Source organism: Dipodomys spectabilis, unplaced genomic scaffold (assembly GCF_019054845.1).
Source record: "Dipodomys spectabilis isolate Male_0828 unplaced genomic scaffold, ASM1905484v1 ptg000363l, whole genome shotgun sequence".
NCBI classification, from domain to species: domain Eukaryota; kingdom Metazoa; phylum Chordata; class Mammalia; order Rodentia; family Heteromyidae; genus Dipodomys; species Dipodomys spectabilis.
The window spans coordinates 5,346,185-5,373,625 of record NW_024871040.1 but is presented as its reverse complement, the minus strand read 5'-3'; the positions used below and the strand labels follow the sequence as shown (position 1 = coordinate 5,373,625).

At 46.9% G+C, this 27,441-nt stretch overlaps 3 protein-coding genes across 3 annotated transcripts; all 3 read left to right on the top strand.

Moving 5' to 3' along the window:
• The first annotated feature begins 432 nt into the window (after positions 1 to 432).
• Positions 433 to 9,807, top strand: LOC122095972 (glutathione S-transferase theta-1-like). Its single transcript, XM_042666326.1, has 5 exons — positions 433 to 587; positions 2,052 to 2,139; positions 2,906 to 3,056; positions 8,769 to 8,945; positions 9,395 to 9,807. The coding sequence occupies exons 1-5, from the start codon at positions 476 to 478 to the stop codon at positions 9,587 to 9,589; spliced, it is 723 nt and encodes a 240-aa protein (XP_042522260.1). The 5' UTR covers positions 433 to 475; the 3' UTR covers positions 9,590 to 9,807.
• Positions 9,808 to 12,386: 2,579 nt separating this feature from the next.
• LOC122095930 (glutathione S-transferase theta-3) lies at positions 12,387 to 18,547 on the top strand. Its single transcript, XM_042666260.1, has 5 exons — positions 12,387 to 12,582; positions 14,055 to 14,142; positions 16,102 to 16,252; positions 16,911 to 17,087; positions 18,279 to 18,547. Exons 1-5 carry the CDS (start codon positions 12,471 to 12,473, stop codon positions 18,471 to 18,473), a joined length of 723 nt encoding a protein of 240 aa, XP_042522194.1. The 5' UTR covers positions 12,387 to 12,470; the 3' UTR covers positions 18,474 to 18,547.
• Positions 18,548 to 22,023: 3,476 nt separating this feature from the next.
• LOC122095931 (D-dopachrome decarboxylase-like) lies at positions 22,024 to 25,170 on the top strand. The gene is made up of 3 exons (XM_042666261.1): positions 22,024 to 22,204; positions 22,487 to 22,662; positions 24,946 to 25,170. Exons 1-3 carry the CDS (start codon positions 22,097 to 22,099, stop codon positions 25,016 to 25,018), a joined length of 357 nt encoding a protein of 118 aa, XP_042522195.1. The 5' UTR covers positions 22,024 to 22,096; the 3' UTR covers positions 25,019 to 25,170.
• The last annotated feature ends 2,271 nt before the right edge of the window (positions 25,171 to 27,441 follow it).

Here is a 27,441-nt window from a genome sequence, read left to right as displayed (position 1 = left end):
AATCACCATCTATTTCCTGCCAGTGCTTTTGGAGTGATCACAAAATGCTGAAAATGCATTGAAGCTTTACCCCCTGCTGGCACCAGGATCTTTGGAGAGTTGGTAGAGGATGGATTCTCCAGTCAGACTTTCTGGGTCTATCATCATCATGTAGTGCCTGTAAAATGGAGATAGTTGGAAATTCTGACACTCACAGAGACAAGAATATGCCTTGAAGACATTATGCAAAATCAAATAAGCCAGTCACTGAGACTAGGACCTCTTTTATCTCCCTTGCATCCTGCAGGGAAAATGATCTCTGATGTGCTAGGGTTGAGACTCCAGAAACTCCACTCCTTCCCTGGTGGTCAAAAAGCAGTCAGAAAGTGTCCAGAGCCTGGGGCCTCCCAATGGGGTGTGGCCACAGCTGGGTTAATCCCAGCCCCTAGCCAGCAGCCTGCGTTTTGGTTGTGAGTCTCCGGTTCTCTCTCCAACCATGGGCCTGGAACTCTACCTGGACCTGCTGTCCCAGCCCTGCCGAGCCATCTATATCTTCACCAAGAAGAATGGCATAACCTTCCAGCAGCACACTGTGGAACTGCTCAAAGGTGGGTTGGGAGGCCCGAGGAGGGGAGGGTCAGACTGGGAAGCAAAAAGCTTAGGGAATCTCTTCTAGTGCTACCTACTTTCTGGAGCCTTTGCTGATCTGATTTGGAGACAAAATGAGAAAGGTGAACCACCAGGTGGATACAAGATTCAAGATGATTCCCCCACACCTTTCTGTTGCTTGAAACGGACAACAAGGGCTCAGCTGAAGAGAAAGGAGGAGGAGGGGCATGAAAAGAGAAACCGGGAGGACAGGAAAAGAGAAGCCTAGACCAGCACAATTGGGTGTGGCCTGGGCCTCCGGAGAAGAGGTGGTGGGAGAAGACGGGCTAGAGGATCAAGTGTACAGATTGTGACAGCCAGGCCGCTCCTTTGTGGTCTGCTGTGCTTAGGTTACTGGCTTTCTAGCCAAGGTCTGGCTTTCCAGTCATGCACTTCTGCCCTATGCTAGTTCTGATGATCTACCCCTTTGTTCCTCTGGCTTGCCTCTTTCCTCAGTTATCCTACTGGGGAGGGCAGCTGCCCCCATGAAATTTCTAGAAACAGGAGCTCCCTTTACCCCCAAGGCAGGGCTTGGTGAACTCTGGACTATAAGCGCAGGATGTTTGTTTCTTTGGCAGGCTGCCTAGGTCCCGAAAGGACACAGCTGGAGGGGGTAGGCGAATCAGAGTGGTAGGAGGGGATGGCAGCTGATGGGGGGGGGGGGTGGTAGAATGGGGTGGCAGCCAGTTGGCAGCAGAATGCCCATCTTGATGCTGCTGAATAGGAAAATGGACACTACTTAGCTAAACTTTCTACTCAGTGCACCTGCCACCATGGTGGGCCCTCTCCAGCCTTTGTGCCTTTTGACTTTCTGTTTACTCCTCTATCAAAACTTCATATCTCCCATCCTGTTTCTGGTCACCACAGAGATTGCCCTTGGCTAATAGGACCGAAGAGAGGGCCCCAGGGTCAAGGGGATATCCAAGTTTGCTGCCAAATACAGGGATGCAGCCGACAGTTCCTAGGGGAAGGATCTACCCAAGGGAGGGGTAATGAGAGGGTGGCCAGGAGGCAAGAGAGAAAAGGCAATTGTGTATGACTTTGAGGAGCTTCCAAGGGTAATGGGAAGTCCCTGAGCACAGAACAAAGCTGCAGTGAGACAAGTATTCTCAGTGTCTCTATGGTTGCATCTGTGGGAGCAAATAAAAACTACACATATAAGCCCAAACAGAGGCCTGAGTCTCAGAGGCCTCTGTGTCTCTCAGAACTGTAAGTGAGGCAAGTCTCTTAATGAGGCAAAGAGTGTGGACGTTTATTTTGCACCAGAGCATCCCACACCCCTTCTCCCATAGTAGCCCACAGCCTTTCCCATTCCAGTAACCGGTGGGGAGAGGAGTCATGAATTTGGGAACTGGGAGTAGGCCAGACTACACAGAAGACTTGGTTATTCTACTCCCAACTCTCTCATGCGGGGCTATCTGCAGGCCAGCACCTCAGTGATGCCTTTGCCCAGGTGAACCCCCTGAAGAAGGTGCCAGCCATGAAGGATGGGGACTTCATCTTGACTGAGAGGTAATCAGGACTAGGGATGCTGACACCATCTGGCCCTGCCTGTTACAAAGAAACAAAAGTGCTCAGAGGTTAAAGGCTTCTTGGCCATCCCACAGAAAGTTGGGGCCGGGGAGCTGGGAATGTGGCTTAGTGGTAGAGCGCTTGCCTAGCATGCACCAAACCCTGGATTTGATTCCTCAGTACCACATCCACAGAAAAAAAACAGAAGTGGCTCAAGTGGTAGAGTGCTAGCCTTGAGCAAAAGGAGCTCAGGGAGAGCACCCAGACTGAGTTCAGCCCCAGGATTGGAAAAAAAAAAAAAGAAGAAGAAGAAGAAGAAGAAAGAAAGTTGTGGCTGGAGCCCAGGCCTCTGCCTGTCTGCTATTGCAATTCATCAGGCAGTGTTGAAATATCAGGCCATCTGAGGTTGGTCTGAATGCCAGAGGATGAGAGTAGATACAGACTGGCATGATCCACAGATCATCCAGGCTCCGCTTGGATGCCATCTCCTCCAAGAAGCTCTCCCTATTCCTCTGACCAGAAATGACCACTTGACACTTGATGAGTCACTCTTACAGAATATTGTCTGGTCAACAAGGTGAATTTGATTATTTACTAGCCTCAGAAAGCCTCTCATCTCTGTCATCAAGAGCAAATCCCTTCCCCTTTCAAAGATTGCTTTCTCTGTTTGGAAAATGAAGGCAGGTTGTTAGGAAGATCAAGTCCCTAGTTCTTCATTTACCCATTATGATATTCTCCCCATCCCCCCACCCCAACACCCACACAGTGTGGCCATCTTGCTCTACCTGGCACATAAATATAAGGTTTCAGACAACTGGTACCCTCAGGACCTGCAGGCCCGTGCCCGTGTGGATGAGTACCTGGCATGGCAGCATACAACCCTGAGGAGAAACTGCCTCCGGGCCTTGTGGCATAAGGTGAGTTTGGAAAGGTGGGAGGGACAGTCAGGGGCTCAGGCAACATTAATTCTTTTCAATTTGGATCTTCTTCCTCTTCTTCTTACTCTTTTCTCCTCTTCCTCCTCTTTTTTTCTCTTCCTCCTCCTTTTTTTCCTCTGCCTCTTCCTCCTTCCAATATTGGAATTTGAATTCAGAGTCTTGCACTTGCTAGGCAGATGCTCTATAACTGAGCCATGCCTCCAGTCCTATTTACTACTGTTTTTGACTTCGCCAGTCCGTCTGTTATTTCCTGGGTTTCTGTGAAGCCCATCTAATATATTCTTTATTTGAGATAGGTATTTTTCATTTCTAGAAATTCCATTTGATCATTTTTACAGAGTTCCATTTCTCTTCTGAGATTTGCCCATTTTTTCTTTAAAAAACATTTATCTTTTGTTAACTAATTTTAACACGAATTTTCTGTGGTTCTGTTTCTATTGATTTTTTCCTATTGATTATGGGTCATATTTTCCTCCTAATCCTCCTCTTCCTCTTTCTCTTCTTCCTCTTTTTCCTCTTCTTCTTCCTCCTCTTCTTCTTCCTTCCTCTCCTCTTCTTCCATCTCTTCTTCTTCCTCCTTTTTCCTTTCTTTTTTTCTTGTTGTGGGGCTTGAACTCAAGGTCTGGCCACTGTCCATGAGATTTTGTACTCAAGACTAGTGATCTACATCTTGTGCCACGGCTCCACTCCTAATTTTTTGGTGGCTAATTAGAGACAAGCGTATCACAAAATTTCCTGCCCAGGCTGGTTTTGAACTGTGATCCTCAGATTTCAGCCTCCTTGAGTAGCTGGGATTACTGGCATGAGCCAGTATCCAGTGTCTGGTTACTTTCCTGCTGATGTACATGTTTCATAAGTTATTATTGTGTACCAGAGGTTGTATATAAAAGAAGAGTAGACATTGAAATACTTTGAGCTGGAGGTGTGGCTCCATTGGAGTGTCTACCTCGCAAGCACATGTCCTATAAATTCCAGTACCACCACAAACAACAACAACAACAAACCTGGCCATTCAAGAGACTGAGATCCTCAGATCAAGGTACAAAACTGGCCTAGGCAGGAATGTCTATGAGGCTTTTATATCCAACTAATCAGCAAAAAGCTGGAAGTGGGGATGTAGATCAAGTGGTAGAGGCCTAGCCTTGAGCCAAAAAACTTAAGAAACAGTGTCCAAGCCCTGAGTTTGCCTCAATACCATCACACACACAAAAAAAGAATGAAAAAGAAAAATGTTGGGTGCTGGTGGCTCACATTTAATCTTCACTACTCAGGGAGTGAGCTCTGAGGGTCTCAGGTCAAAGCTAGACTGGGCAGACAAATTTTATCTCCAATAAACCACAATAAAGTTGAAAGTGGAGGTAGGACTCAAGTGGTAGAATCCCAGCCCTGAGCTTAAAAACTAAGCAGTAGTGCAAGGCTCTGAGTTTAAGCCCTAGTAAGCAAATAAAAGTACATTGTGGGAAATGACCCATGCAACTTGTAGGCAGGGACAGAAGAAGGAAACTGGGAGAATGTAAAGGGGTGGCCTTGTTCATAAAAAGAAATGTACTCCAAGCCGGGCACTGGTAGCTCATGCCTGTAATCCTAGCTACACAGGAGGCTGAGGTCTGAGGATCGTGGTTCAAAGCCAGCCCAGGCAGGAAAAGCTGTGAAACTCACATCTCCAATAAACCACCAGAAAACAGAAGTGGCACTGTGGCTCAAGTGGTAGAGCGCTAGACTTGAGCTGAAGAGCTGAGGGACAGTGTTCAGGCCCAGCATTCAAGCCCCATGATCAACCAAAAAAAGAAAAGAAAACAAAAAAGAAATGTACTCATTAACTGACTTAAGAAATGGTTACCATCTGGGCACTGATGGTTCATGCCCACAATCCTAGCTACTCTGGAGGCTGATATCTGAGGATTGCTGTTAGAAGCCAGCCAGAGGCGGGGAGGGGAGAGGCTGGGAAGGGAGGTGAAGGGTAAACAAAGGAGGAGGCTGCAATGCTTGGTAAGAAATGTATCCATTATCTTGCCCATGTAATTGTAACCCCTCTGTACAGTATGTTCTCAAATAAAATAAAATAAAATAAAATAAAAAAAAAAGAAGCCAGCCAGAACATAAAAGTCCCCGTGAGACTCTCATCTCCAATTAACCACTCAAAATCCAGAAGTAGCACTGTGGCTCAAGTTGTAGAATGCTAGCCTGAGCACAAAGAGGCTCAGGGGCAGTACCCAGACCCTGAATTCAAGCCCTACAACCAACAAAAAATGAAAAATAAAAAAAGAAATGGTAACCCCTCTATACAATACCTTAATAACTAAAACTAAAAACTAAAAAACAGACATCTCAAGACATCGCAACAAAACTCCCCCTGTTCAATGATTGATTCCATTTGTTCAGTTGTTTACTTTCAGGTCTAGGTTTATGGTTCAAAACTCAAGCAAACTTTCACTGTTCTATTATGTTTATGCTACGTTATCCCCTTAAAATTTTGTATGTCTTACCTATCCAATTTCTGCACAAGTGTAATACTTAACAGTAAAAGTCCTGGCTCAAGACTTTGATATGATAGCCAATGCCTAACAGAATACGAAAAAAATTAAACTTCATAGTGAAATCTAGGGACACTTGACCTAAAAAGTTCTCTTGCCCCTGAATGTGGCTAAAATAATTTGTACTGACTCCTCCCTCCACCATGAGACCAGACCAAACTAATCTAACCTGGCACCAAGACTTCAAAATAACTTATCAGTGATGTTTCCATAGAAATATCTGGTGAAAGGAGGAAGCACAAAACTTATTGGTACCAAAATGGAGTTACTTAAGTCAAACTAACAAAATGGAGTCAAGAGAGGCCATGAAAAAGGAGCACTCATGTATCTTTGTCTTTTTTTTTTTTTTTTTGCCAGTTATGGGGCCTGAACTTTGGATCTGGGCACTGTCCCTCAGCTCTTCAGCTCAAGGCTAGTGCTCTACCACTTGAGCCACAGCGCCCCTTCTGGCTTTTTCTGCTTATGTGGTACTAAGGAAATGAGCCCTGGGCCTCGTGCATGTACAGGCAAGTACTCTACCACTGAGCTACCTTCCCAACCCATGTGTCCATTCTTATCACAAGACGTTCCAACACGTAGACTGGTAATAGGATTTACTGGAAGAAAAATTTCAAACTTGCAGTATTCCTGAGAGGCTGCTTGCAGTAGTTACCTGCACCAATGACCAGACACCAACTCCTATAACAAACCTTTGCAATCTTTACTTTCAAAATACCTTACACAGACTCTATCTTTAAGAAATTTCTGTTAATTAGTTTTTTGTTGTTAGTGGTGGTGGTTGTGGGGCTTGAACTCAGGGCTGGGCACTGTCCCTGAGCTTCTTTGTACTCAAGGCTAGCATTCTACTACTTGAGCCACAGCACCACTTCTAGATTTTGAGTGGTTATAAGAGTCTCATAGGAACTTTCCTGGCCAGGTTGGCTTCAAGCTGTAATCCTCAGATCTCAGATTTCTGACTAATAGGATTACAGGTGTGAGCCACCAGCAACTGGCTTGTTTTTTGTAGGTGTTTTTTTTTTTTGGGGGGGGGGGGAAAGGGGGCTTGTTTTTTGGTTAGTGTAATCAAAACCTGAGGTTATTACCTTATAAAGAGAATGTTTATTTTGGCTCACAGCCAAAGGGTATTTTGGCTACCAGCACCTGGCTTAAAATGTGTGTTTTAAACTCTTCTCTACCTCCAAAAAAATCTTTCTAGTTGCTTATAGTGTAAGACATTCTGATTTTAAATTCAGGAGAAAGAAGCTACCAAATAGAAACAGCTACTTTAGTAATAGCATTTTAGTCAACAATGGGTTACACAAGTGATAAAGGTATAAGCGAGCTGAAAAATTGTGGCCACCTAGTAACACTAGGCATTGTAATATCACAGGTTAGTGTATTACACATGTGTTGCATGTGTGTGCAAAGATATAAAAGTGTAACAATGCTCCAGGCACTAGAAGCTCACACCTATAATTCTAGCTACTTAGGAGGCTGAGATCTGAGGATTGAAGTTCAAAGCCAGCCTGGGCAGGAAAGTCCATGTGATTCTTATTGCCAATTAACTAACAAAAACCTGGAAATGGACCTATGGCTCAAGTGGTAGAGCACTAGCCTTGAACAAAATAGCTCAGGGACAGAGCCCAGGCCCTGAGTTCAAGCCCTAGGACCAGCACACATGCGTGCACACATACGTGCACACACACACCGACACACATACAAGTATAACAATGTAACTATGTACAGTACATTGACTTGAAATGATAATATCTTATTTTAGAGTGGACTCTTTCCTTATTTAAAAAAAAAAAAGGTTTGCTGTAGTTGGGCATGGCCAGTGTCTTGTGCCTGTTATCCTAACTACTGAGATCTTGAGGATCACAGTTTGAAGCTAGCCTAGGCTGGAAGTCTGTGAAACTTTTTTGGGGGGTCAGTTGTGGGGCTTGAATTCTAGGCCTGGGCGCTATCCCTAGGCTCTACAGCTCAAGGCAAGTGCTCTACCACTTGAGCCAGTGCCATTTCTGGTTTTTCTGGTGGTTTATTGGAGATAAGAGTCTCTCTTGCCTTTCTTGCCCGAGCTGGCTTTGAACAATGATCCTCAGATCTTAGCCTCCTGAGTAGTTAGGATTACAGGCGTGAGCCACTGGCTCCTGGCTCTGTGAAACTTTTAACTCCAATTAACCACCAAAAAGCTAGACGTAACTGGGTACTAAGGGCTCATGCCTGTAATCCCAGCTACTCAGGAGGCTGAGATTTAAGGATCAAGGTTTAAAGCTAGTCAAGGCAGAAAAGTCTGTGAGACTCTCCAATTAATCCCAGGGAAAAACCCCAGCTCAAGTGGTACAGCAAAAGAAGCTCAGGGATAGCACACAGAATTCAAGCCCTAGCACTGGCAAAAAGATAAGCTAGAAGTGGAGCTGCAGCTCAAGTGGTAGAACACCAGCCTTGAGTAAAATAGCTAAAGAATAGTGCCCAGCCCTGAGTTCCAGCCTCAGTAGCACCTCCAAAAGAAAGTTTACTGTGAATAGTTTGCTGTGTTCTATTGCAGCAGCCTCATACATCTTGAGTTTACTGTGTTTTGATTGTACAAAGATGAAATAATCTCACTCTCATCATGAAATAACATTTTAGTTTGTTGGCTAATTTCTAATTCCACAATATTAGATCCATTGTTGAGGTCCCTATTTGAGTCATTTTCAAAGAGAGTGTGTGTGTGTGTGTGTGTGTGTGTGTGTGTGTGTGTGTGTGTGTGTGTGTTGGTACTTGGGCTTGATTGAACTCAAGGCTTGATTGAACTTGGCTTTTTCCATTCAAGACTAGTGCTGAGCCACAGTTCCACTTCCAGCTTTTTGCTGATTAACTGAAGATAAAAATCTCTTCAATTAATGTGCTTGTGCTGGCTTTCAACCACTCCTCAGATTTTCATCTTTTTGAGTAGCTAGGATTACAGGTGAGCCTTCAAAGAGGTTTGAGTCATTCTGTCTGATGTCCTGAGGCTTAGGGCAATCAGACACAGGGGAAAGCAGGAATCCTTCTATAAAAAGTTGTCCCTTGAGAATCTCCCTGCCAGGCCACTGAAGAAGCAAAAGGCAGCTACAGTAATGTTAAGGGTCTTACCTTACTGTTCAGAAGGCTGGACTTAACTCCTCATTTCTCACTTTGCCTGCTCACCCACCAGGTGATGTTACCTGTCTTCCTGAGGGAGCAAGTAGCTCCAGAGATACTAGCAGCCACTCTTGCAGAATTGGACATGACTTTGCAGTTGCTTGAGGACAAGTTCCTCCAGAACAAAGCTTTTCTTGCTGGGAACTGCATTTCCCTGGCTGACCTGGTAGCCATAACGGAACTGATGCATGTGAGTACTTCTGGGAGGGTGGGCCTACTAGGTAAAGGTTGCTCTGACTACGAACTGAAGTCCTGTTTTTTTCTTGTTTTGTTTTTGTGCCCATACTGAGATTTGTACTCAGGGTCCAGGTGTTTTCCCTTAGCTTTTTCACTCAAGGATGGCACTCTGCCACTTGAACCAAAGCTCCATTTTTGGCTTTTAATTGGTTAACCAGAGATAAGAATCTCATGGGCTTTTCTACCCAAGGTAGCTTTGAATTGGATTTCTCAGATCTCAACTTTCTGAGTAGCTAGGATTACTAGTCTGAGCCACCAGTACCCAGTTTGAAGTTTTGTTTTATGCTGCCTCCACCTACCTATGTATATGCAATTATGTGTGAGAACTCCTGGATCTCTTGAGTTTCCATGCCTGTCTTTGGTTTCCCTCACAGTCCCTTTTACATCCCCTTCTTACTACAGCCTGTGGGTGCTGGCTGCCAAGTGTTTGAAGGTCATCCAAAGCTGGCTGCGTGGAGTCAGAGAGTGAAGGCAGCAGTAGGGGAGGAACTCTTCAGGGAGGCTCATGAGGTCATCCTGAATGTTAAGAACTGTTCTCCTGCCAACCTCACCTTAAAGCAGAAAATGATGCCTGGGGTGCTGGCCATGATCCGCTGAGCTCAGAAATCTCACCCACCCCTGCATTGCCCATGGCAGTCCATTGTCCCACAAAAGTGACTTGCTCTGTTGAACTGCACCTTGATCCTCCAGGCCAAGATTCCATGCCCATCCCCAAGGCTGTCTGAAAGCCATAATAACAGCTCACATCCAGATCTTAGATCACTGAACTTCTTTTTAAGTTTGAGTAATAAATCTGGGCACAGCCCATACCTCTGTTTGTGTGGCATTTATGCTTGTGTGTCATTTATTCGACCACCCTCTTTTCTGTATTTCTCTGTCTTGGTTTCTATCTGAAAGAGAGCCCTTTTCCCAGAACTTCCTTTGGGAGGATCAGCTTTCTCTTAATGATTGCCAATAGTAAAACATACATACTCCCAAGCCTTCCGGTTCTTGAGATTTTTCAGACAGGGATGAGCAAGCAAGCATGTCATGTGTAGGCTACAGCATGGTGATTGCTTATTTGGACAATCAGCATCCCAGAATATGCCATTTCTCTTGTGGGGATGGGGGTAGGCTTTCTGCTTGCTAAGCACCCAGCCGCTTTCCGCTACCCTCCTCTTCCTCCTCCTCCTCCTCCTCCTTGTCCTTGACATGAGCCACCATACCTGGCTATATGCTCCTTTTGGTCAAAGTACTGTTAAGCTCCCTCTCTGTCCTGTATCTATCCTTGAGAATTGGTCAGGAGACCAAAAAAGAAAATCCAGACTATAGTATTCTCCTAATCCAGACCCATTCCAGCAGGGGCTTAAATGTAAACTGTAAACAGAGATAAAGTGCTTAGATTGTATTTTAGATTGCTGTTGGAAGGTGGACTGGTAGGCAGCCAGGTGTAAGCTGGGAGATTAGGTGTTGAAATAATTGGTGGCAAAGGTGAGTTGTGGAAAACTGAGTGTGTGTGTGTGTGTAAAGAATATGTCTCCTGGCTGGGAATGTGGCTCAGTGGTAGAGTGCTTGCCTAGCATGCATGAAGCCCTGGGTTCTGTAATGCCCAGAGACTTGAAGCACCCAAAAAGACCACCAGGGACCAAAGGTCAATGCAAGCGGCAATGAGTCGTTTATTGACGAGCTCGAGCACGGACCCATCTGTGCACTGATGTCCGAGTGCAGAGAGAGGCCCCCAGCACAGGGTTACAGCACTTTTTATATGTTCTTTGGTAGGGGTAAGGCCTCAGTATGTATTGGCAACGAATCAATACACCACGCAGGAAATTTAAATCATAATTCTAGTGGATGATTGGCACAGTACAAAGGGGGGGAGAGTTGGGGCTAATAATTGGTCAGGCTAGCGAGCTATTGTACTCTAAACTAATTAGAGGGTACTTCTAGGGTAATTTAGAAGTGGTTGCCAGATGGCCACTATCTCTGACCCTGACCCGGGGGGAAGTAGTTGCCAGGCAGCCACTATCTCCAGTCCTAGGCCTGGGGAAAGTGGTCTGGAATGTGTCAGGTACTTTGTCAGGTACTCCCTGCCAGAGGGTCGTTAATTTCAGCTCCAGATCCAGGAGTGTCGGGGGCTCAAGTGCCGGTAGAATAGCAGCTGCATTCTTCAAGCAGGTCTAATACAAAATGGCAAATACAGGTCTATCTGGTTATATATATCACGCTTCTCAGTTCAATTCATCAGTACCACATAAACAGCAAAAGCTGGAAATGGCACTGTGGCTCAAGTGGTAGAGTGCTAGCCAGGAGCAAAAAGAAGCTCAGAGACAGTGCCCAGGCCCTGAGTTCAAGCCCCAGGAGCGACCAAAAAGAAAAAGAGGAAGAAGCAAGGAGGAGAAGGAGAAGGGGAAGGGGAAGAAGAGGAAGAGGAAGAAGAAGAAGGAGAAGGAGAAGAAGAGGAAGAAGAAAAGAATATATCTCTTCTCATTCTGGAGAGGTCTGAAGCTTCCACACTGGCAAGAGGATACTCTGCTAGGTCTTCCTTAAAAGGGTACATTTAGGACTAAGAAGTCAAAGGTACCCTCCAGCTTCCCTATATAACCTATCCTGTGGCCAAGGGGTATTATCTGAGTTTCATATTTAGGGAGGAGTCCTTTTCATCCCAAAGGCTCTCTTGGAAAATGGGTATGTTATAGCCACAGGCATCAGGAGCCCCAGAACTGCAATTGAAGGGAGTTGAGCCTATAAAGGAGGTGGAGTTTTGTCCAATTGCAGGCGGGTGGAAACTCCCAGCCCCAAAAGCAATTAGAAGCAGGAAAAAGCACCGGTGGAAAGGGAACTCTGGAGAAGCACCTGACCTCAGGATTTGCGGGGGGGGGGGGGGGGGGGAAATAGCTGATTCCTTTGTGGGGTGTTGATTTGGCCTTTGCAGAGCACGGAGCCAGAGATCCTCCCCAGCCCGCGTCCTTGGCGCTGAGCCCAGGCACTGGTGGGGGCGGGGAAGGCAGCTGCGCTTCCTTTTGTTCCCAGGGACTTGGATGCCACTCCTCTCTGAGCCCTCTCCCGGAGACTGGGGGAGAGTGGAGCTGAAAAACGACCCTTCTTTTTCATCCTCAACTCTGTGAGGGTCTGTGTTGGAAGCGCCCTCGTCCATATCCGATTTGATCACCGAGGAAATCAAAGTCCGGGGAAGTGGCCTGATTGAGCAGTGAGGCTTGCACTGGTGTACAGGGATCCACCCCTCCCCTCCCCCCCCCCCCCCCACCCACCCCACCTCCGCCGATTTTTCCTGCTCGCTTTCTCTGAGAGGGAGAGCATATGGGAGGGGCGCCGTTGATTGGCTCAAAGTTCTCCGGAGCCATCCAATGAGCAGAGGAGGGCGTAGTGGAGGGTGGGTTTGGGGCTTGCGGCTGTGAGCTCCAGCACCAGCCGTTCCTGCCTGTCTGCCCGCCCGGCCAGCCTCGTTGGTCTGCCAGCCGCCGGCACCGCTGTTCCTGCCATGGTCCTAGAGCTCTATCTAGACCTGCTATCCCAGCCCTGCCGTGCTGTGTACATCTTCGCGAAGAAGAACGGCATCCCTTTCCAGCTGCGAACAGTGGAGCTGCTCAAAGGTGAGCCCAGCGGGCGGGCTGGGGAGTCTTGGGCCCCGGGTGTGCAAGTGGACTTCACCTGTCGGCATCCCCTTGTGAACATGCCAGACGTCCAGCCTCAAGCAGGGACGCATTGTTTTAACAGGGTGTTACCACTCAGGAGTCTTTCCCTGCCTATTCCAGCCTAAGTTCCTTCCACTTTGGACATAGTTGCTTTTTCTTGCTTCTGATTGCTCTTGGGACTAGGAGACTAGGAGGTTCCACTCACTGGAGGCCAGCGCCCTCACTTGGAGCTGTAGTATTGCTAGTCTGGCTAGCCTGGAAAAACAGCTGGAGTAGAATCAAGCAGGGCCATAGCTGGACAGTAGGGCAGGCACAGAATCCAGAGCCCTTTAGACCGGCCAGAATACCCCTTGCTCCGCTGAACCCTCCTACTGGATGTCTGTAGTAGCCCCAACTTGAGTCGCCTGGGCAGGAAAGGAACAGGACACAGGCAGTTTGTGTAGGGAGAATGGGCAGGAGTGACAGTGTCCACTCAGGCCAAGGCAAAAGAAGCCATCTACTGGGCCTATTGGTCAAACTGGAGCCTGGCTCAACTGAGGTGCGTGCGCACGCACACACACACATACACATACACACACGAGTACCTAATGTACCCCCCAGTACTTGCCTGGGCTTAGGGATGGGTTATGCAAAAATGAGTCAAACCTTGGAACTCCAAATGAGGTGGGAACTTTGAGGTTTTGACACAAAGTGGAACTGAGTTCAAACTCAGAGATGGACAGAACTGTCTGGGTATAGATCATAGTGTGAAAGAATCCCTCTCCCTCCAAAGCCAAGTTAAGTTTCTGCTTGGGCTAGGCTTTCCCATTGGGGAAACTAGGAGGGGAAATCTCTAATGAGGGTCAGACTCTGTAATCCACTGACAAGCACAGTGGCCTCTTCCCTGAAGAAAACAGTATCAGGTTGGTAAGGTGGCTCAGTGGTAGAGTGCTTGCCTGGGTTTGATTTCTCAGCACTACATAAATAGAAAAAGCCAGAAGTGGCACTGTGGCTCAGGTGATAGGGTGCTAGCCTTGAACTGAAGAGCTGAGGGACAGCACCCCGGGCCAGAGTTCAAGCCCCACAATGGACAAAAACAAAAACAAAAAACATGGTATCAAAATCTAGAGGGTCTGAGTGATCATGGCTCATGCTTGTAATCCTAGATACTCAGGAGGCTGAGGTCTGAGGACTGAGGTTTGAAGCCAAAATGGGCAGAAAAGTCTGTGAGTCCCTTCAATTGACTACAAAAAGTCAAAAGTGGAGCTGTGGCTCAAGTGGTAGAGCACTAGTCTTGAGCACAAAAGCTTGGAAACAGTGCCCAGCCCCAGAGTTCAAGCCCTAGAACTGGAAAACAAAAAAACAAAACAAAAACCAGTTTAGAGGAATGTCAGGCAAATATCTCAAGTCTCAAAGGTCTTCTCCCTATCTCCCACTGATCTCCCCCACAGGCCAGCACTACACTGATTCCTTTGCCCAGGTGAACCCTTTGAAGAAGGTGCCAGCCTTGAAGGATGGGGACTTCATCTTGGCTGAAAGGTAATGAATCCCTAGCCTGCAGTTGAACTTTGTGTATACAATCACTATTGTTCACAAGCCCTGGTTGGAGCCTGGGCTTGTGTATACAAAGTTTTTTGTTTTTTTTTTTTACCAGCCCCAGGGTAGAGAATGGGCTGAAGTTAGCAGGGGAATCTAGGGCTAAAAAGGGTTGTTGATGGCATATTCTAGGCCATGCTAAATTGTACAGATGAAGAAACTTCCCTGGGCAAAGGGAGTTACTTGTATTAGATGGAGGTCCCAGTTATCTGCTAGGCTCCTTCCCTGTAACCCAAGCCTCAGAAGGAAGGAGAGTATAAGTTGGAGAGCAGACCCCAAGCAGATGGAAAACTACTTCTCTTGTAGATCCTGGGGGACATTCTGTTTCCCTGGGGAGTTGAACTAAGCCTCAGTGAGCTTAGCATCTATCAATACCAGGTGCTGGGCACTGGTGGCTTACACTTATAATCCTAGCTACTTGGGAGGCTGAGATCTGAGTAGTGAGGTTTGAAGCCAACCTACGGGAGAAAGTCTATGACACTCTTATCTCTAATTAAGCCAGAAATGGAGCGGTGGCTCAAATGGTAGCATGTCAGTCTTAAGCAAAACTTCTAAGAAACAGTGCCCAAGCCCTGAATTCAAGCCCCATTAATGAATATTGTGTGTGTGTTGTGTGTGTGTGTGTGTGTGTGTGTGTGTCTGTCTGTCTGTCTTGGTTTCCACATACAAAATCAACACCAGCCCCATCCAGACTCTGGGGCTTGAACAGAGAATATGGCTAAGCCCTCATAGGGCTCACATAGAGGGAGGGCTGACAAACAGGTGGTAGGTCATACAGTGATTGCTGTGGAGAAGGTAGGCAGGTGGGAGGGGGTAATTTGGGGTGAGTGATAAAGGCCCACCTACCAAGTTGGAACTGAGTAGAAAGAAGCCTACAGGACTTGTGTGGTATGTAGGAAGCATGTTCTGATTGGAGGAAGAGTAAAAGTGAAGACCATGAGGTGCACCATTCTGGGAAACAAGCTAAAGAGCAAGAGGGCCAGAGTGGAGCAGAGGAAGAGGAAAGGGAGCAGAGGGCACTTGTGGCAGGATTTTGATTAATCTTATGTATGAATGGAGCCATTGGAGGTTTTGAGTGGAAGACTGTGGTGATCATCCTTGTGTTTAAAAGTATTTGTCTGGAGTGGTATGGAAATCCAAGTACAAAGTATTAGAACCTCAAATCACAATGGTGGTGATGTAGGATGGGGAAATAGCTGCTCTGCATGCTATTCAAAGTCAAACTGAAGGCTTTGCAGAAGGATTGGTCATAGGGGACGAGAGGGGAGCCAAGGCCAGACCACAGGTTGGTGGCTAAAGGGTGGTACTATTCTTTACAAAGCCCACAGAGTGCCTCTATAGAGAATCAGATTCACACCCAGGGCCATGTGGCTTCAGATCCTATGGTTTATGAAGAGTCCAACATCCAGGGAGGCGTGAGGAGCTGGGGGGAGGCTGCACATACAGATGTGATAGGATACATACAAGAGGAGTAGGTCAGGAAGAGCTTCCTGTGGGAGATTGCTGGAGGCTTGGAGCAGGTGGAAGAAAGTGGTACAGAGTGGCAAGCAGTGCCCCTTGTTACACAGAAGGACTCTCCCAGCTGCAGTAGAGTGTGAGGGGGGACAGTGGCCATGCTCCTGATTCTGTCCCTCCTGCACATATGGTGGGGAGTGGTATTCTAGTTGCCCTTTCCTCCTAGTAGCCTCTCCCAAATTCCCTGGTTCCTTCTGAAATCCGTGAGATTTTGTTTCTCCTTTGTTACCTTTCATTCAGATGAGGCAGAGCTGTGTGACCTTGGCTGTCACTTAGCCTCTCTGAGCCTCACATTCCTCCTCTGTACCATGTGAATAGTGAAACAGTCTCAATAACTGGCAGAAAAGTGACTGGAACACATCCTTCACCCTTGTCCCTTTCACCTAGTGTGGCCATCCTGCTGTATCTGAGCCGCAAGTACAAGGCCCCTGACCACTGGTACCCCCAGGACCTGCAGGCCCGAGCCCGTGTGGATGAGTACTTGTCCTGGCAGCACACATCCCTGCGGAGTTGTTGCACCAGGGCCATGTGGCAGAAGGTGAGTCCCAGAACAGGACACCTCCCAAGATGCTAAAGGGATAGTATATTTTTGTCAGTCATGGAACTTGAACTCAGGGTCTGGGCACTGTTCCTGAGCAATTTGGGCTCAAGACTGGTACTCTATCACTTTGAGCCGCAACTCCACTTCTGGTTTTCTGGTGGTTAATTAGAGATAAGAGTCTCACAGACTTTCTTGCCTGGGCTGGCTTTGAATTGTGACCCTTAGATCTCAGCTTCCCTGAGTAGCTAGTATTTTACAGGTGTGATCCACCAGTGCTGGGTGGTACTTTCGGCTTAAAGATTTCCATTCAGACCTGGAACTTTCAGAACACCAAATCCTGGAGTGCTAGAGACTGCTAGTTGTGGTGTTTTAGGAACATACCCTTTAACTACATCCCAGGAGATTCATAGACATGTCCCACTTGGGAATTCTCGGGTGCAGAATAAGGTAGGGAGAGAATGGGTACAGAATAGCTGCTGCACTGGGAGGGCTTTGTGTTTATTCTGAATCATAAGGAAAGTGAGAATCTTTGGAAGCCTTCATGCAGGAAAAGAGCCAAGGGAGACCTGAAGGATTGTGATACATAGGATGGAAGTATGCTAATGGATGAGCATTAGGCAGAGTCTGATCCTCTATCTGCTTGCTGGTTTTCCAGATGATGTTCCCTGTGTTCCTGGGCCATACTGTACCCCCTGAGACACTGACAAGCACTTTGGCTGAACTGGACAGGTGTCTGCAGCTTCTGGAGGACAAATTCCTGCGGGACCAGCCCTTCCTTACTGGGCCCCATATCTCAGTGGCTGATTTGGTGGCCATCACTGAGCTGATGCATGTGAGTGCCATGGAGTAGGAGTGGCTCTCGTGAAATAGGGAATCCCAGGAGGAAGACTTTGTCCCTGCTGTTGATTCTGCATGAGTCATTTCATCCTCTATGAAATGAGCCTTCATAGATAAAAAGTTATCTTCAAACTGGGCACCAGTGGCTCACACTTGTAATCCCAAACTATTCAGGAGACTGAGGTCTGAGGATTGACGTTCAAAGCAAGCCCCATCAAGAAAGTCTGTGAGACCTTTCTCTCAGGCAGACAAATCCAAAATATTATTTTTTCTCTGCTGGTCCTGGGCCTTGAACTCAGGGCCTGGGTATTGTCCTTGAACTTTCTTGTTCAAGGCTAGTACTCTACCACTTGAGCCACAGATCCACTTCCAGCTTTTTGGTGGTTAATTGGAAATAAGAGTCTCACAGATTGTCCTGCCTGCACTGCCTTCAAAGTACAATCTTCAGATCTCAGCCCCCAGGGTTTATAGGTGTGAGCTACTGGTGCCCAACTCAATACAAACTCAGTGAATGCAGACTATAGCAAATTGAAGGAAGTACAGACTTCTAAATGAAATGTTTCAATGTAAAGCTTCTTAGAATGAAGCCATATGGACAATTTTCTACATAACCAGGAAACACTTCCCTTTCACATTCGTGAAATCATGTTTTTGTTGTTGTTTGGTGCAAGTACCAGGGCTTGAACTCAGGACCTGTATGCTATCCCTTAGCTTTTTTGCTCAAGGCTAGTACTCTACCATTTGAGCCATAGCTTCACTTTTGGCTTTTTGGTGGGTAGTTGGAGATAAGTCTCATGGACGATCCTCAGATCTCAGCCTCTTGAGTGTGAGCCACTGGTTCCAAAGAGACTCTTATCTCTAATTAACCACCAAAAAGCTAGAAATGGAGGTATTGCTCAAGTAGTAGAGTGCTAGCCTTGAGCAAAAAAAGCTAAGGGACAACACTCAGGTCCTGAATTCAAACCCTAGTTCCAGCACAAAAAAGGGGGTCTTTGTAATTCCTTATATAGGGATATAAGAGGCCTTCCTATGGCTTCTCATAGAAGAGGTTAACACTATCCCCCCACCCAGCCCATTAGACACGTGGTGGAGATGTTAAAATTCATTTGGAGAAACTGTAAGGCAGGTCATGTTGCCTTGTGTTTGGCTGTACCTAGCCACTCTACCTGGATCCTTTTCTCTACAGCCGGTGAGTGCTGGCTGCCGGGTGTTTGAAAGCCGACCCAAGCTGGCTGCATGGCGCCAGCGTGTGGAGGCTGCAGTGGGAGAGGACCTCTTCCAGGAGGCCCACGAAGTTGTCTTGAAGGCCAAGGACATGCCTCCATTGGACCCTACCTTGAAGGAGACATTTAAGCACTCATTGAAGAGTTTGTTGCAATGAATGACTTGTATGGACCTGTGGATCCATCCAGAAAAACAATGATTTGTCATAATAAAGAGACAAAGTTGCCTGTCTCTCTGGTTGTAATAGGATAAGTCCATGAACTCTCTGGTAAACAGTTCCTTCCAGGCACCGTGCCCACTTTCCTTTTATGTACTTAACCAATTTTACTCTTAACATCTGTTCCAGTTTGACCTGGTTGGATAGCTTTAGTAAACACAAGGCTGCATTCCTCTTCTTTTGAAAATTTCCTGTGGTTCCTCACTTCAGGGAGGCTAAAATGCAAGTCACTGAACCCCATTCTTCCAAACTTCCCCCTTTGGTTATATTCATTTTGTCACCAATGCAGGTTAAAGTTAGTGAAGTGTACCTTTAAAAGTAGGGCCTGTTCCTTAGGGTTCCTGACTTGCATCACAAAGTAAGAATTTCTGGACAAGTCACAGTGGTAAAAAAAATAAAACTTGGCAGAGCTTTATTGAGTAAGTAAACAAGCAGGCAAACAAACAAAAAAAAAGTGGAAAAAGGGGCTGGGAAGATGGCTCAGTGGTAGAGCGCTTGCCTTGCATGCCTGAGGCCCTGGGTTCAATTCCTCAGCACCACATGAGCAAAAAGAAAAAAGCCAGAAGTGGCGCAGTGGTTCAAGTGGTAGAGCGCTAGCCTTGAGCTGAAGAGCTGAGGGACAGTGCCCAGGCCCAGAGTTCAGGCCCCATGACCGGACCCAAAAAAACAAACAAAAAAAGTGGAAAAACAGAACGAAAGGGGCAAACTCTAACAGAGTGTGGGTGCTCTTGTGGAAAAACAAAGAGACACATAGTTCCCTGGCTGTTAGGACTATTTATTTGGTAAAGGCAAGGCAGGGGTATGACTTTAAAGTTATATAAAGATAGATGTTTTATCTTTGTTGTAATTACTCTTGGTGTTAACACTTTCTGAGTTCCTGGGTGTTTTGGGCATATCTTCCAGGTAAGAATGCATGCTGCTATAAAAACAGATGCCTATCCTTGAGATAAGGAAAGTGTCCTGTTCTCTTGTCTGTCTACCTTTTGGGTAGGAGGTTGCTTACATTTTGGGGGAGCATTTTTCTCAGGAAGGCATACATTCTGTCAAACAAATGTTAATTAGGGTGAGAAATGTATGTCTGAGGAAGGAATGCATCCTGCTGTCCTCTCTGAAGCAAAGATAGTGCTTCTGTGTTTCTCAATACCATGTTTCTGAGTTGCTGTCACCAGGCCTCATTTTCTTGTTTATCCTGCCTCATTTTCCCCTAAATGACATTGGTCCCTTAAGCTTAAGGGAAGTAGATGGATGAATATCCATACCTCATTTCCCTCAAGTCTATCCTGCTTCATTTTCCCCTAAAATGATTTTGTTCCCTTAATCTTAAGAGAAGTAGATGAACTAGCTTTAAGCTTGAGTTTTTTAAATTCCTGGCAGCCATTTACCATGCCTCGTTTTCCCCTAGTCTATCTTGCCTCAGTTTCATACCCCTCCCCTGATCACGTTGGCCTCTGCTCATATTATCTTCACCTTACCTTCTTTGCCTGATGCCTCTACTAGCATTTAGCACCATGTCCCTTCTCTAGGAGATTTCTCTGACCTCCCCTGTCCCAAACCAGGTTAGTTGAACTACTGGTGCCTTAGCGCCAGTGTTGCCCTGCCTCATTCTGGCATGAGTTAGGCTCCTTGCTTCTTGGTGTGAGCATATGTCACAGACAGTAAAGTGATGTCTGATCAGAAACAGCCTCTCTCCACCAAATCTCTCTCCTCTTTCTAAGGTGATGTTGTCTCCCCCTGGTGGGTGCAGGGTTGCTTCATGAACATCCTTACAGGGAGAGAAATCCCTAGTTATTTTTTAGTTATCCATGTACTGAGCAGCCTTGGTGTCCCATACTTTTTCTTAACCCTAACCCATCTTCTCCTCACCCAACTCTTGGGTTCCAAACTCACAGTCCTCATGACTCTCACAACCTATTAGTCTTGTGTAATGGGCTTCTTTTTTGCAAATTTTCTAATAAATCGACTCCTAACCAGACAAGAAAGGTTGATGGAGTCTCTTTTGCCCACTTGCTTTTCCATGGAGGTTCTTACAATATCCATCCTTAAAATTTCCTATATGTAACTGGCTAGTGCAAGGTATATTAAATAGGTAGATTTCATTAGGTAGCCGATGAAGAGAACACAACTCACTATTCAGGCAAGACAAGAAGTTTATTTACCGAACTGCTGCCCCTGCCATGTATGATGGAGGGACATGGCTGAAAAAGGAAGCGCGGCAACCCACCCTTGAGCCAGGACTTATCTAGGCCAGAGACAGGAAGAAGTGTGGCCACATTGCTTCTGGATGTGACCTCAGGGTCTGGAACCTTCCTATGGTCAGATGGGAGGCGTGTTACCAGAGGTGGCCAGGATGTGACCTAGCAGGAGGGGAAGGTGACTGCTTCCAGGTGTGCCAGGTACCTAGGTAACAGATACTGGGCGGAAACTTAGCCAAGAGGTAAGGAGGTGTCCCTGTGCAGACCTTACAGCTAGATTGTCTTGTCTTAAATAATGTGACATTGCTTGGTATAGTGACTCATCATTTACACAAAAGACCAGTGTCTGGGGGGAAGGGGGCAAGTGGAAATGCTCTTGATCTAAGGACTTGCCAAGCCCTACTGGTGGGCAGGTCTCCAGTTTGTTGAAAAGAAGTGCAGATTCAGTGCTCAGTGATACCATGCTTGCCTATAATACAAGGCCCTAGGGTTGGCACACACTGGCGGGGGAAGGGGGAGATTACCGAGGGAGTAGAAACAGGAGAGTCAAAAGTTTCAGATCAGCCTGAGCTATGCAGGAAGTTCAAGGCCAGCTGAAATTACATGAGGAAATTCTGCAACAGAAAAACACACAAAGCCGGGCGCTGGTGGCTCACACCTGTAATCCTAGTTACTCAGGAGGCTGAGATCTGAGTATCACGGTTCAAAGCCAGCCCGGGCAGGAAAGACTGTGAGACTCCTATCTCCAATAAACCACCAGAAAACCGTAAGTGGCGCTGTAGCTCAAATGGTAGAACGCTCGCCTTGAGCTGAAGAGCTGAAGGACAGCGCCCAGGCCCAGAGTTCAAGCCCCACGACCGACAAAACACACACACACACACACACACACACACACACACACAAGGGATACAGCAGATTCCTACATTGAAGTTGCTTGACTTTCGAAACCATGACAGTTCGTTCAAAACCCACATGCAAGGTGATGGCTCCTGCAGAACTGTGTATTTTAGAAGTGTTTAGATCTTTTTATAAATAATGGTATAGAAATGGCTGAGCTCAACACCTGAAAGTCTGGTTTGAGCAGGATGGGCGGAGCCTGGGCTCAGTCTATGTCCAATCAGAGGTGGGGTCACACCTGACATTCTGGAAGGTAGGATTTCTGGAAATTTGCCGCCAGTACACGTGACTTCAGAGTCAGGGGGCGTGGTCCTGGCAGCCAATCGGAGAGTGAGGAGTTTGCCCAGCCAATGAGCGGCCTGGTTGTCGTGGGTCCCGCCTCGGGTCCAAAGCGGTCACTCTAGGAAGCCGGGCGTGCGGCTCCGGGCTCGGTGCTCTCTGGCTCCGTGGCTGCCGCGGACCCTCTCCGTAGACATGCCGTTCGTTGAACTGGACACGAACTTGCCCGCCAATCGCGTGCCCGCAGGCCTAGAGAAGCGGCTCTGCGCGGCGGCCGCCGCCATCCTGAGCAAACCTGAAGACGTGAGTGAGGATCCTGGCCCTGGAGACGGGAGGGTGGAGGAGATCCGGGTCGAGCTCTGTCCAAGTCCCGCCTCCTCACAAGGACCTGTACCCTTCTCCCTAGGAACTCCTTGTCGGCCCACTAACCTCTGACCGTCCTGGGCCCCCCTCCCCAGCCGTGACCCTGACGTGACCCCCAAGGACACTGGGGGTGCCCTGACCCCTGACTCCGGCCCCGTGCTCCCCTGTACCCGACGCAAACCCTGAGCCGCTCAGCTTTAGTGAAACTTGCGTCCCCTGCAGCGCGTGATCTGCACAGTGAGGCCTGGCCTGACCATGATGCTGGGTGGATCCACAGAGCCTTGTGTCCAACTGATCGTCTCCTCCATCGGTGTGGTGGGTACAGCTGAGGAGAACCGCGGCCATAGTGCCGGCTTCTTTGAGTTCCTCACCAAGGAGCTGGGCCTGGACCAGGACCGGTATGTAGGAGTAGTGAGAAAGTCTATTATGGACCCCTAGCAACCAAAGGTGGCCATCTGCCGCTGGCCTTCTATGTAAGTTTGAGAGGTGGAGGGGGGGGCAGAGAGGGGGAGCAAGAGAGAGAGGGAGAGAGAGATGGGGGGGCAGAGCCGGAGAGAGATGGGGAGGGGGAGGAAAAGGGAGAGGGCTGATTCTGCGCCAAGCCTACTGGTAGCTATAGCCTTATACCTAGCTATTCAGGAGGCTGAGATCTGGGTATCAGGGTTTCAAACCCAGCTTGGACAGAAAGCTCCATGAGAACTCTTATCTCCAATTAACCACCAAAAAGCTGGAAGTGAAGGTGTGGGCTTAAGTGGTAGAGTCCTAGACTTGAGTAAAAAAGTCAAGGCAAAGGAATGGCTTCTAGGACTTCAGTGTTTTTCCATCTGCGCACTAGGAAGGCCCTTTTTAAAACACCTTTCAGGGAAGGGATGGGTTAGGAGTGATGGGTGACAATGTTGTCAGATACCTTGTATTCATATATTATTTTATATAATGGGAACTTCTTTGTACAACTACTTAAAGAGAAAAATAATTAGCCGGGCCCGGTGGCTCACACCTGTAATCCTAGCTACTCAGGAGGCTGAGATGTGAGGATCAAGGTTCAAAGCCAGCCCGGGTAGCAAAGTCCCTGAGACTCCTATCTCCAATAAACCACCAGAAAACCAGAAGTGGCGCTGTAGCTCAAGTGGTAGAGCGCTTGCCGAGCTGAAGAGCTGAGGGACAGCGCCTAGGCCCAGAGTTCAAGCCCCATGACCGACAAAAAATAAAGTAAAAAAAGATTAAAAAAACCCCAAAAACCTCAGGGGTACTACAAGGGTCCTTGGGATGGCTTGTGTGATGCACCTTGTCTTGGTACCTGGCAAGATAGGAGGGTGTTTATTATCCTGAAGAAAGATTTCAAGGAGAACTTTTCTGTTCAGAAGGAAATCTGTGTATGTCCTGAGGATGAGCTTTTGGACTAGATGAGGCTATAGAAAGGAGGTACTGAAGAGAGCATTGGCTTGCATGTTTAGGCATTTGGATTCTGGGCCCAGCACAGCACAGAGACCTTAGACATACCTGAGCATGAAACATCTCATTTGCAGCCTCCTTTTCTGTGAAAGGAGGGGGAGTGTCAATGACCTTCCCTTCCCCACAAGAAGGCTCTTCCCCTCAGACCTAGCCATCTGTGGCAGGATTAAAGTTTCCTCCTGGAGGGAAATGTATGTTTTTGTTTTGTTTTGTTTTTGTTGGTCATGGGGCTTGAACTCTTGTCCTGGACACTGTCCCTCAGCTCTTCAGCTCAAGGCAAATGCTCTATCACTTGAGCCACAGTGCCTCTTCCAGTTTTCTGGTGGTTAATTGGAGATAATAGTCTCACGGACTTTCCTGCCTGGGCTGGCTTTGAACCGTGATCCTCAGATCTCAGCCTCCTGAGTAGCTAGGATTACAGGGGTGAGCCACCGATGCCCGGCTGTTGAGGGAAAATATTTCTGAGCCTAGTCTATATCTGTAGGCAACAATGGGCATGAGAAGTCTGAAAGCTCCGGTTGGCCTAGGAAGGCTGGTGAGGAATTGCTTGTTCCTGCTAGCTGTTCAGTCTCTGTCCTCAAGCTGGGGAGAGAATTTTAACAAATAACCAATATACTTAACTTGTGCTACGAACACTATATCCATAATCATATTTGATCCCTACCAACCCTGCTCATGGCCCCTCTGTGTAGACTTGTCATTCCCAAGGTAGATAGCTCCATTGTATTGACTTTACAGGTGGAAAAACTGAGACTGCCATCCCTTCTAGTCCCTTATTCCATACCAGGTTATCCCAATGCCTAGTATTCTTCACCAGGAACATCATGTCATTTCTGGAAGGGACACTTTCATTTATCTCACAAACTTTAATTAGGATACCCTTTGCCTGGTCTTAAGTCAGACTGAAGAGGCCAGAATGGGCTGGTCCCCAAGGACCCTGCAGACAGGAACAGGGAGAGCTATCGCCCTTCAGACTGCACAATTAACCACATGGCATACCTACATTGTGTTATGTCTGCTCTGGGAGGGCCATGCCCATGTATAGCTATCACCTAGCAAACTATTCTGTCTGGGTCAGTTGAAGATCATTAACTGTGATGAGCAGATTGGAAAATGGCTTATGGGCTGATGTGGACTGGTCTGAGAGGCCACAGCGGGGATGCCTGGTAGGTGTCTTGCAAGATTAGGAGTTACCCAAGGAACTGACAACTTTTTCCTGCTTCTTGAAGGATAGTTATCCGCTTTCACCCACTGGATGCCTGGCAGATTGGGAAGAAGGGGACAGTCATGACATTTTTGTGATTGGCAACAAGGATCCATGGCATCTGTGAGCTGACTATCCCTTCCAGAGAGGCCTGATGCTAGCAGCCCTTCCGTAGACATATCTGTGGCTTTACCTCAGTTTTACTCTTCACTATCCTCACACCAAATAAAGAATATCATTATTCAAACATGACTTTGTGTGTGTGTGTGTGTGTGTGTGTGTGCGCTCGTGTGTGTGCACGCGCGCCATCCTGGGACTTGAACCTAGAGCCTAGGTACTTTCTCTCTCTCTCTCTCTCCCTCCCTCCTCTCTCTCTCTCTCTCTCTCTCTCTCTGAATTTCTTTTACTCAAGGCTAGCACTCTACCACTTGAGCTACAGTTCTACTTCTGGCTTTTTGGTAGCTTATTGGAGATAAAAGTCTCATGGCCTTTCCTGCCTGTGCTGGCTTCAAACTGTGATCCACAGTTCTCAGCTCCTGAGTAGCTAGGATTACAAGCATGAGCTACCATCACCTGTCATATAACTTCTTTGGGTGTGGTGGGTGGTCCTGGTGCTTGAACTCCGGGCCTGGGTGCTGTTGCTTAGCTTTTTCATTCAAGGGCAGTGCTCTGCCACTTAAGTCATAACTCCACCTCTGGCTTTTTGGTAGTTATTAAAGATAAAAGGCCTTTCCTTCTGGGAAAGTCAGCCTCTTGACTAGCTGGGATTACAAGTGTGAGCCACCAGAGCCCAGCTCAAACATGACTTTTACTTCTCTAATTCCTTTCCCAACATCTGCACTATTGTAGACAATGGCGTTTAAGAGGCACACTGAAGTGGGGTGTTTCCTTTTTTCAGAGATGCTGTTTGGTACATTTACAGTGCTGAAATTTTGAGTGAAGGGCTAACCCTAGAGATTCTGCTCTTTACACCCATGTGTGTAGGCCAGTGGGGACTTGGGTGGTACTTAGTCTAGCCTGGAACTTCCTACATACTCTGCTGATACTGTGAATTCTAACTATTATTTTCTATTGACCTGCCAAATGGGAATAGCTGCATTTCAGGGACCTTCCCTGGACTTGACTTTGTACATGACTCTTGTTGAGAAGTTACCAAAGCCCTTTTCTTTACAAAATCCAAACCAAACATGAGAAACACATTTTGTTTGTCATCATGCTTAGCATATAAGTATAATGCCATTTTCTCTTACAACTGTCACAACCTTTCTATTTGTCTTGTGTCCCATATTCTCTTATAACTGACACATAATAAGTAAATTCATAAGAGGACCAGAAACATGATAGACTGAATGTCTTGGCCTCGCTGACTTCCCATGGGGGATCCTTTATCTTGCACATTTTATAGAAATTTACATTTGTAATTGAAGTTGTACATATATAGCCACACAATTTCAAATTATATTCAAAATTTCCAATTCAAGTAACTTTGCAACACTGATGAGACAAACTAATCATATTAAATCAACCCACTGTTTTCTGTTATTTAAATGAAACTTTTACTTCCTGTTAGAATGTGGCTCAACATTGGTCATGATAGTCTTCAAAGGCTGGCTGTAGGGACCTGGCAGAGATGATATGGGGCCTAAAGGTCCTGACTTATCTACCTACCAACTCCTGTCAGCAAGGCTCCTATTGTTTAAGAGAAGCTCAGGCTAGACCTACCTACTCAGGAGGCTGAAATCTGAGGATTGAGGCTCAAGACCAGTCTAAGCAAACAGATCTGAGAGTATGTTCAGCAAAAGCCCAAAGTGGAGGCATGGTACAAGTGGTAGGGTGCCAGCCTTGAGGGAAATAGCCAAGTGAAAATGAGAGGCCCTAAATTCAAGCTCCAGTGATGCTCCTCAAAATAAAAGAAAGAGAAGAAGCTCATTTTCATATTGAGTGTAAAGTTGTCTTGCTTTGAAAGGATGGCAACTGCTTGCCTGCCTGCCTGTCTACCTACCTACCTTCCTTCCTTCCTTTCTTCCTTCCTTCCTTCCTTCTCCCTTTCTCCCTCTCTCCCTCTCTCTCTTTCTTTCCTCTTGTACTGGTCCTGGGGCTTGAAATTGCGGTCTGGGTGCTGTCCCTGAGTTTTTTAGCTCAAGACTAGTGCTCTACTGCTTGAACCCTAGCTCTACTTCTGGCTCTTTTGGAGTGGCTAATTACTGATAAGAGTATCATGGACGTTCCTACCCAAGCTGACTTGAACTATGAATCTCAGATCTCAGCCTCCTGAGTAGCCTAGATTATAGGCATGAACCATCAGTACCCAGCTTTGTTTCATTATTTTTAAACTTCTGTGACATAGAATTATATTCCAGTTTATGAAACACACTTGTGTGTGTATGTGTGTGTGTGTGCACGCGCACATGTGTGTCGTTAAGATGACTAACCTTATCTGTGAGTCAGTCTGTGTGTCTGTGTGTGATGTTAAGTTTACTGCCTAAATATGGCTTAGGAACCAAGTCCCATCTATTCTATA

Excerpts from the sequence above, each read along its gene's own strand:
- LOC122095972 (XM_042666326.1), top strand. The coding sequence starts at position 476 with ATGGGCCTGGAACTCTACCTGGACCTGCTGTCCCAGCCCTGCCGAGCC. Across the intron at positions 2,140-2,905 it reads GACTTCATCTTGACTGAGAG|TGTGGCCATCTTGCTCTACC; the intron begins GTAATCAGGACT and ends ACACCCACACAG. Across the intron at positions 3,057-8,768 it reads TCCGGGCCTTGTGGCATAAG|GTGATGTTACCTGTCTTCCT; the intron begins GTGAGTTTGGAA and ends CTCACCCACCAG.
- LOC122095930 (XM_042666260.1), top strand. The coding sequence starts at position 12,471 with ATGGTCCTAGAGCTCTATCTAGACCTGCTATCCCAGCCCTGCCGTGCT. Across the intron at positions 16,253-16,910 it reads CCAGGGCCATGTGGCAGAAG|ATGATGTTCCCTGTGTTCCT; the intron begins GTGAGTCCCAGA and ends CTGGTTTTCCAG. Across the intron at positions 17,088-18,278 it reads CCATCACTGAGCTGATGCAT|CCGGTGAGTGCTGGCTGCCG; the intron begins GTGAGTGCCATG and ends TTTTCTCTACAG.
- LOC122095931 (XM_042666261.1), top strand. The coding sequence starts at position 22,097 with ATGCCGTTCGTTGAACTGGACACGAACTTGCCCGCCAATCGCGTGCCC. Across the intron at positions 22,205-22,486 it reads TCCTGAGCAAACCTGAAGAC|CGCGTGATCTGCACAGTGAG; the intron begins GTGAGTGAGGAT and ends CGTCCCCTGCAG. Across the intron at positions 22,663-24,945 it reads CTGGGCCTGGACCAGGACCG|GATAGTTATCCGCTTTCACC; the intron begins GTATGTAGGAGT and ends TGCTTCTTGAAG.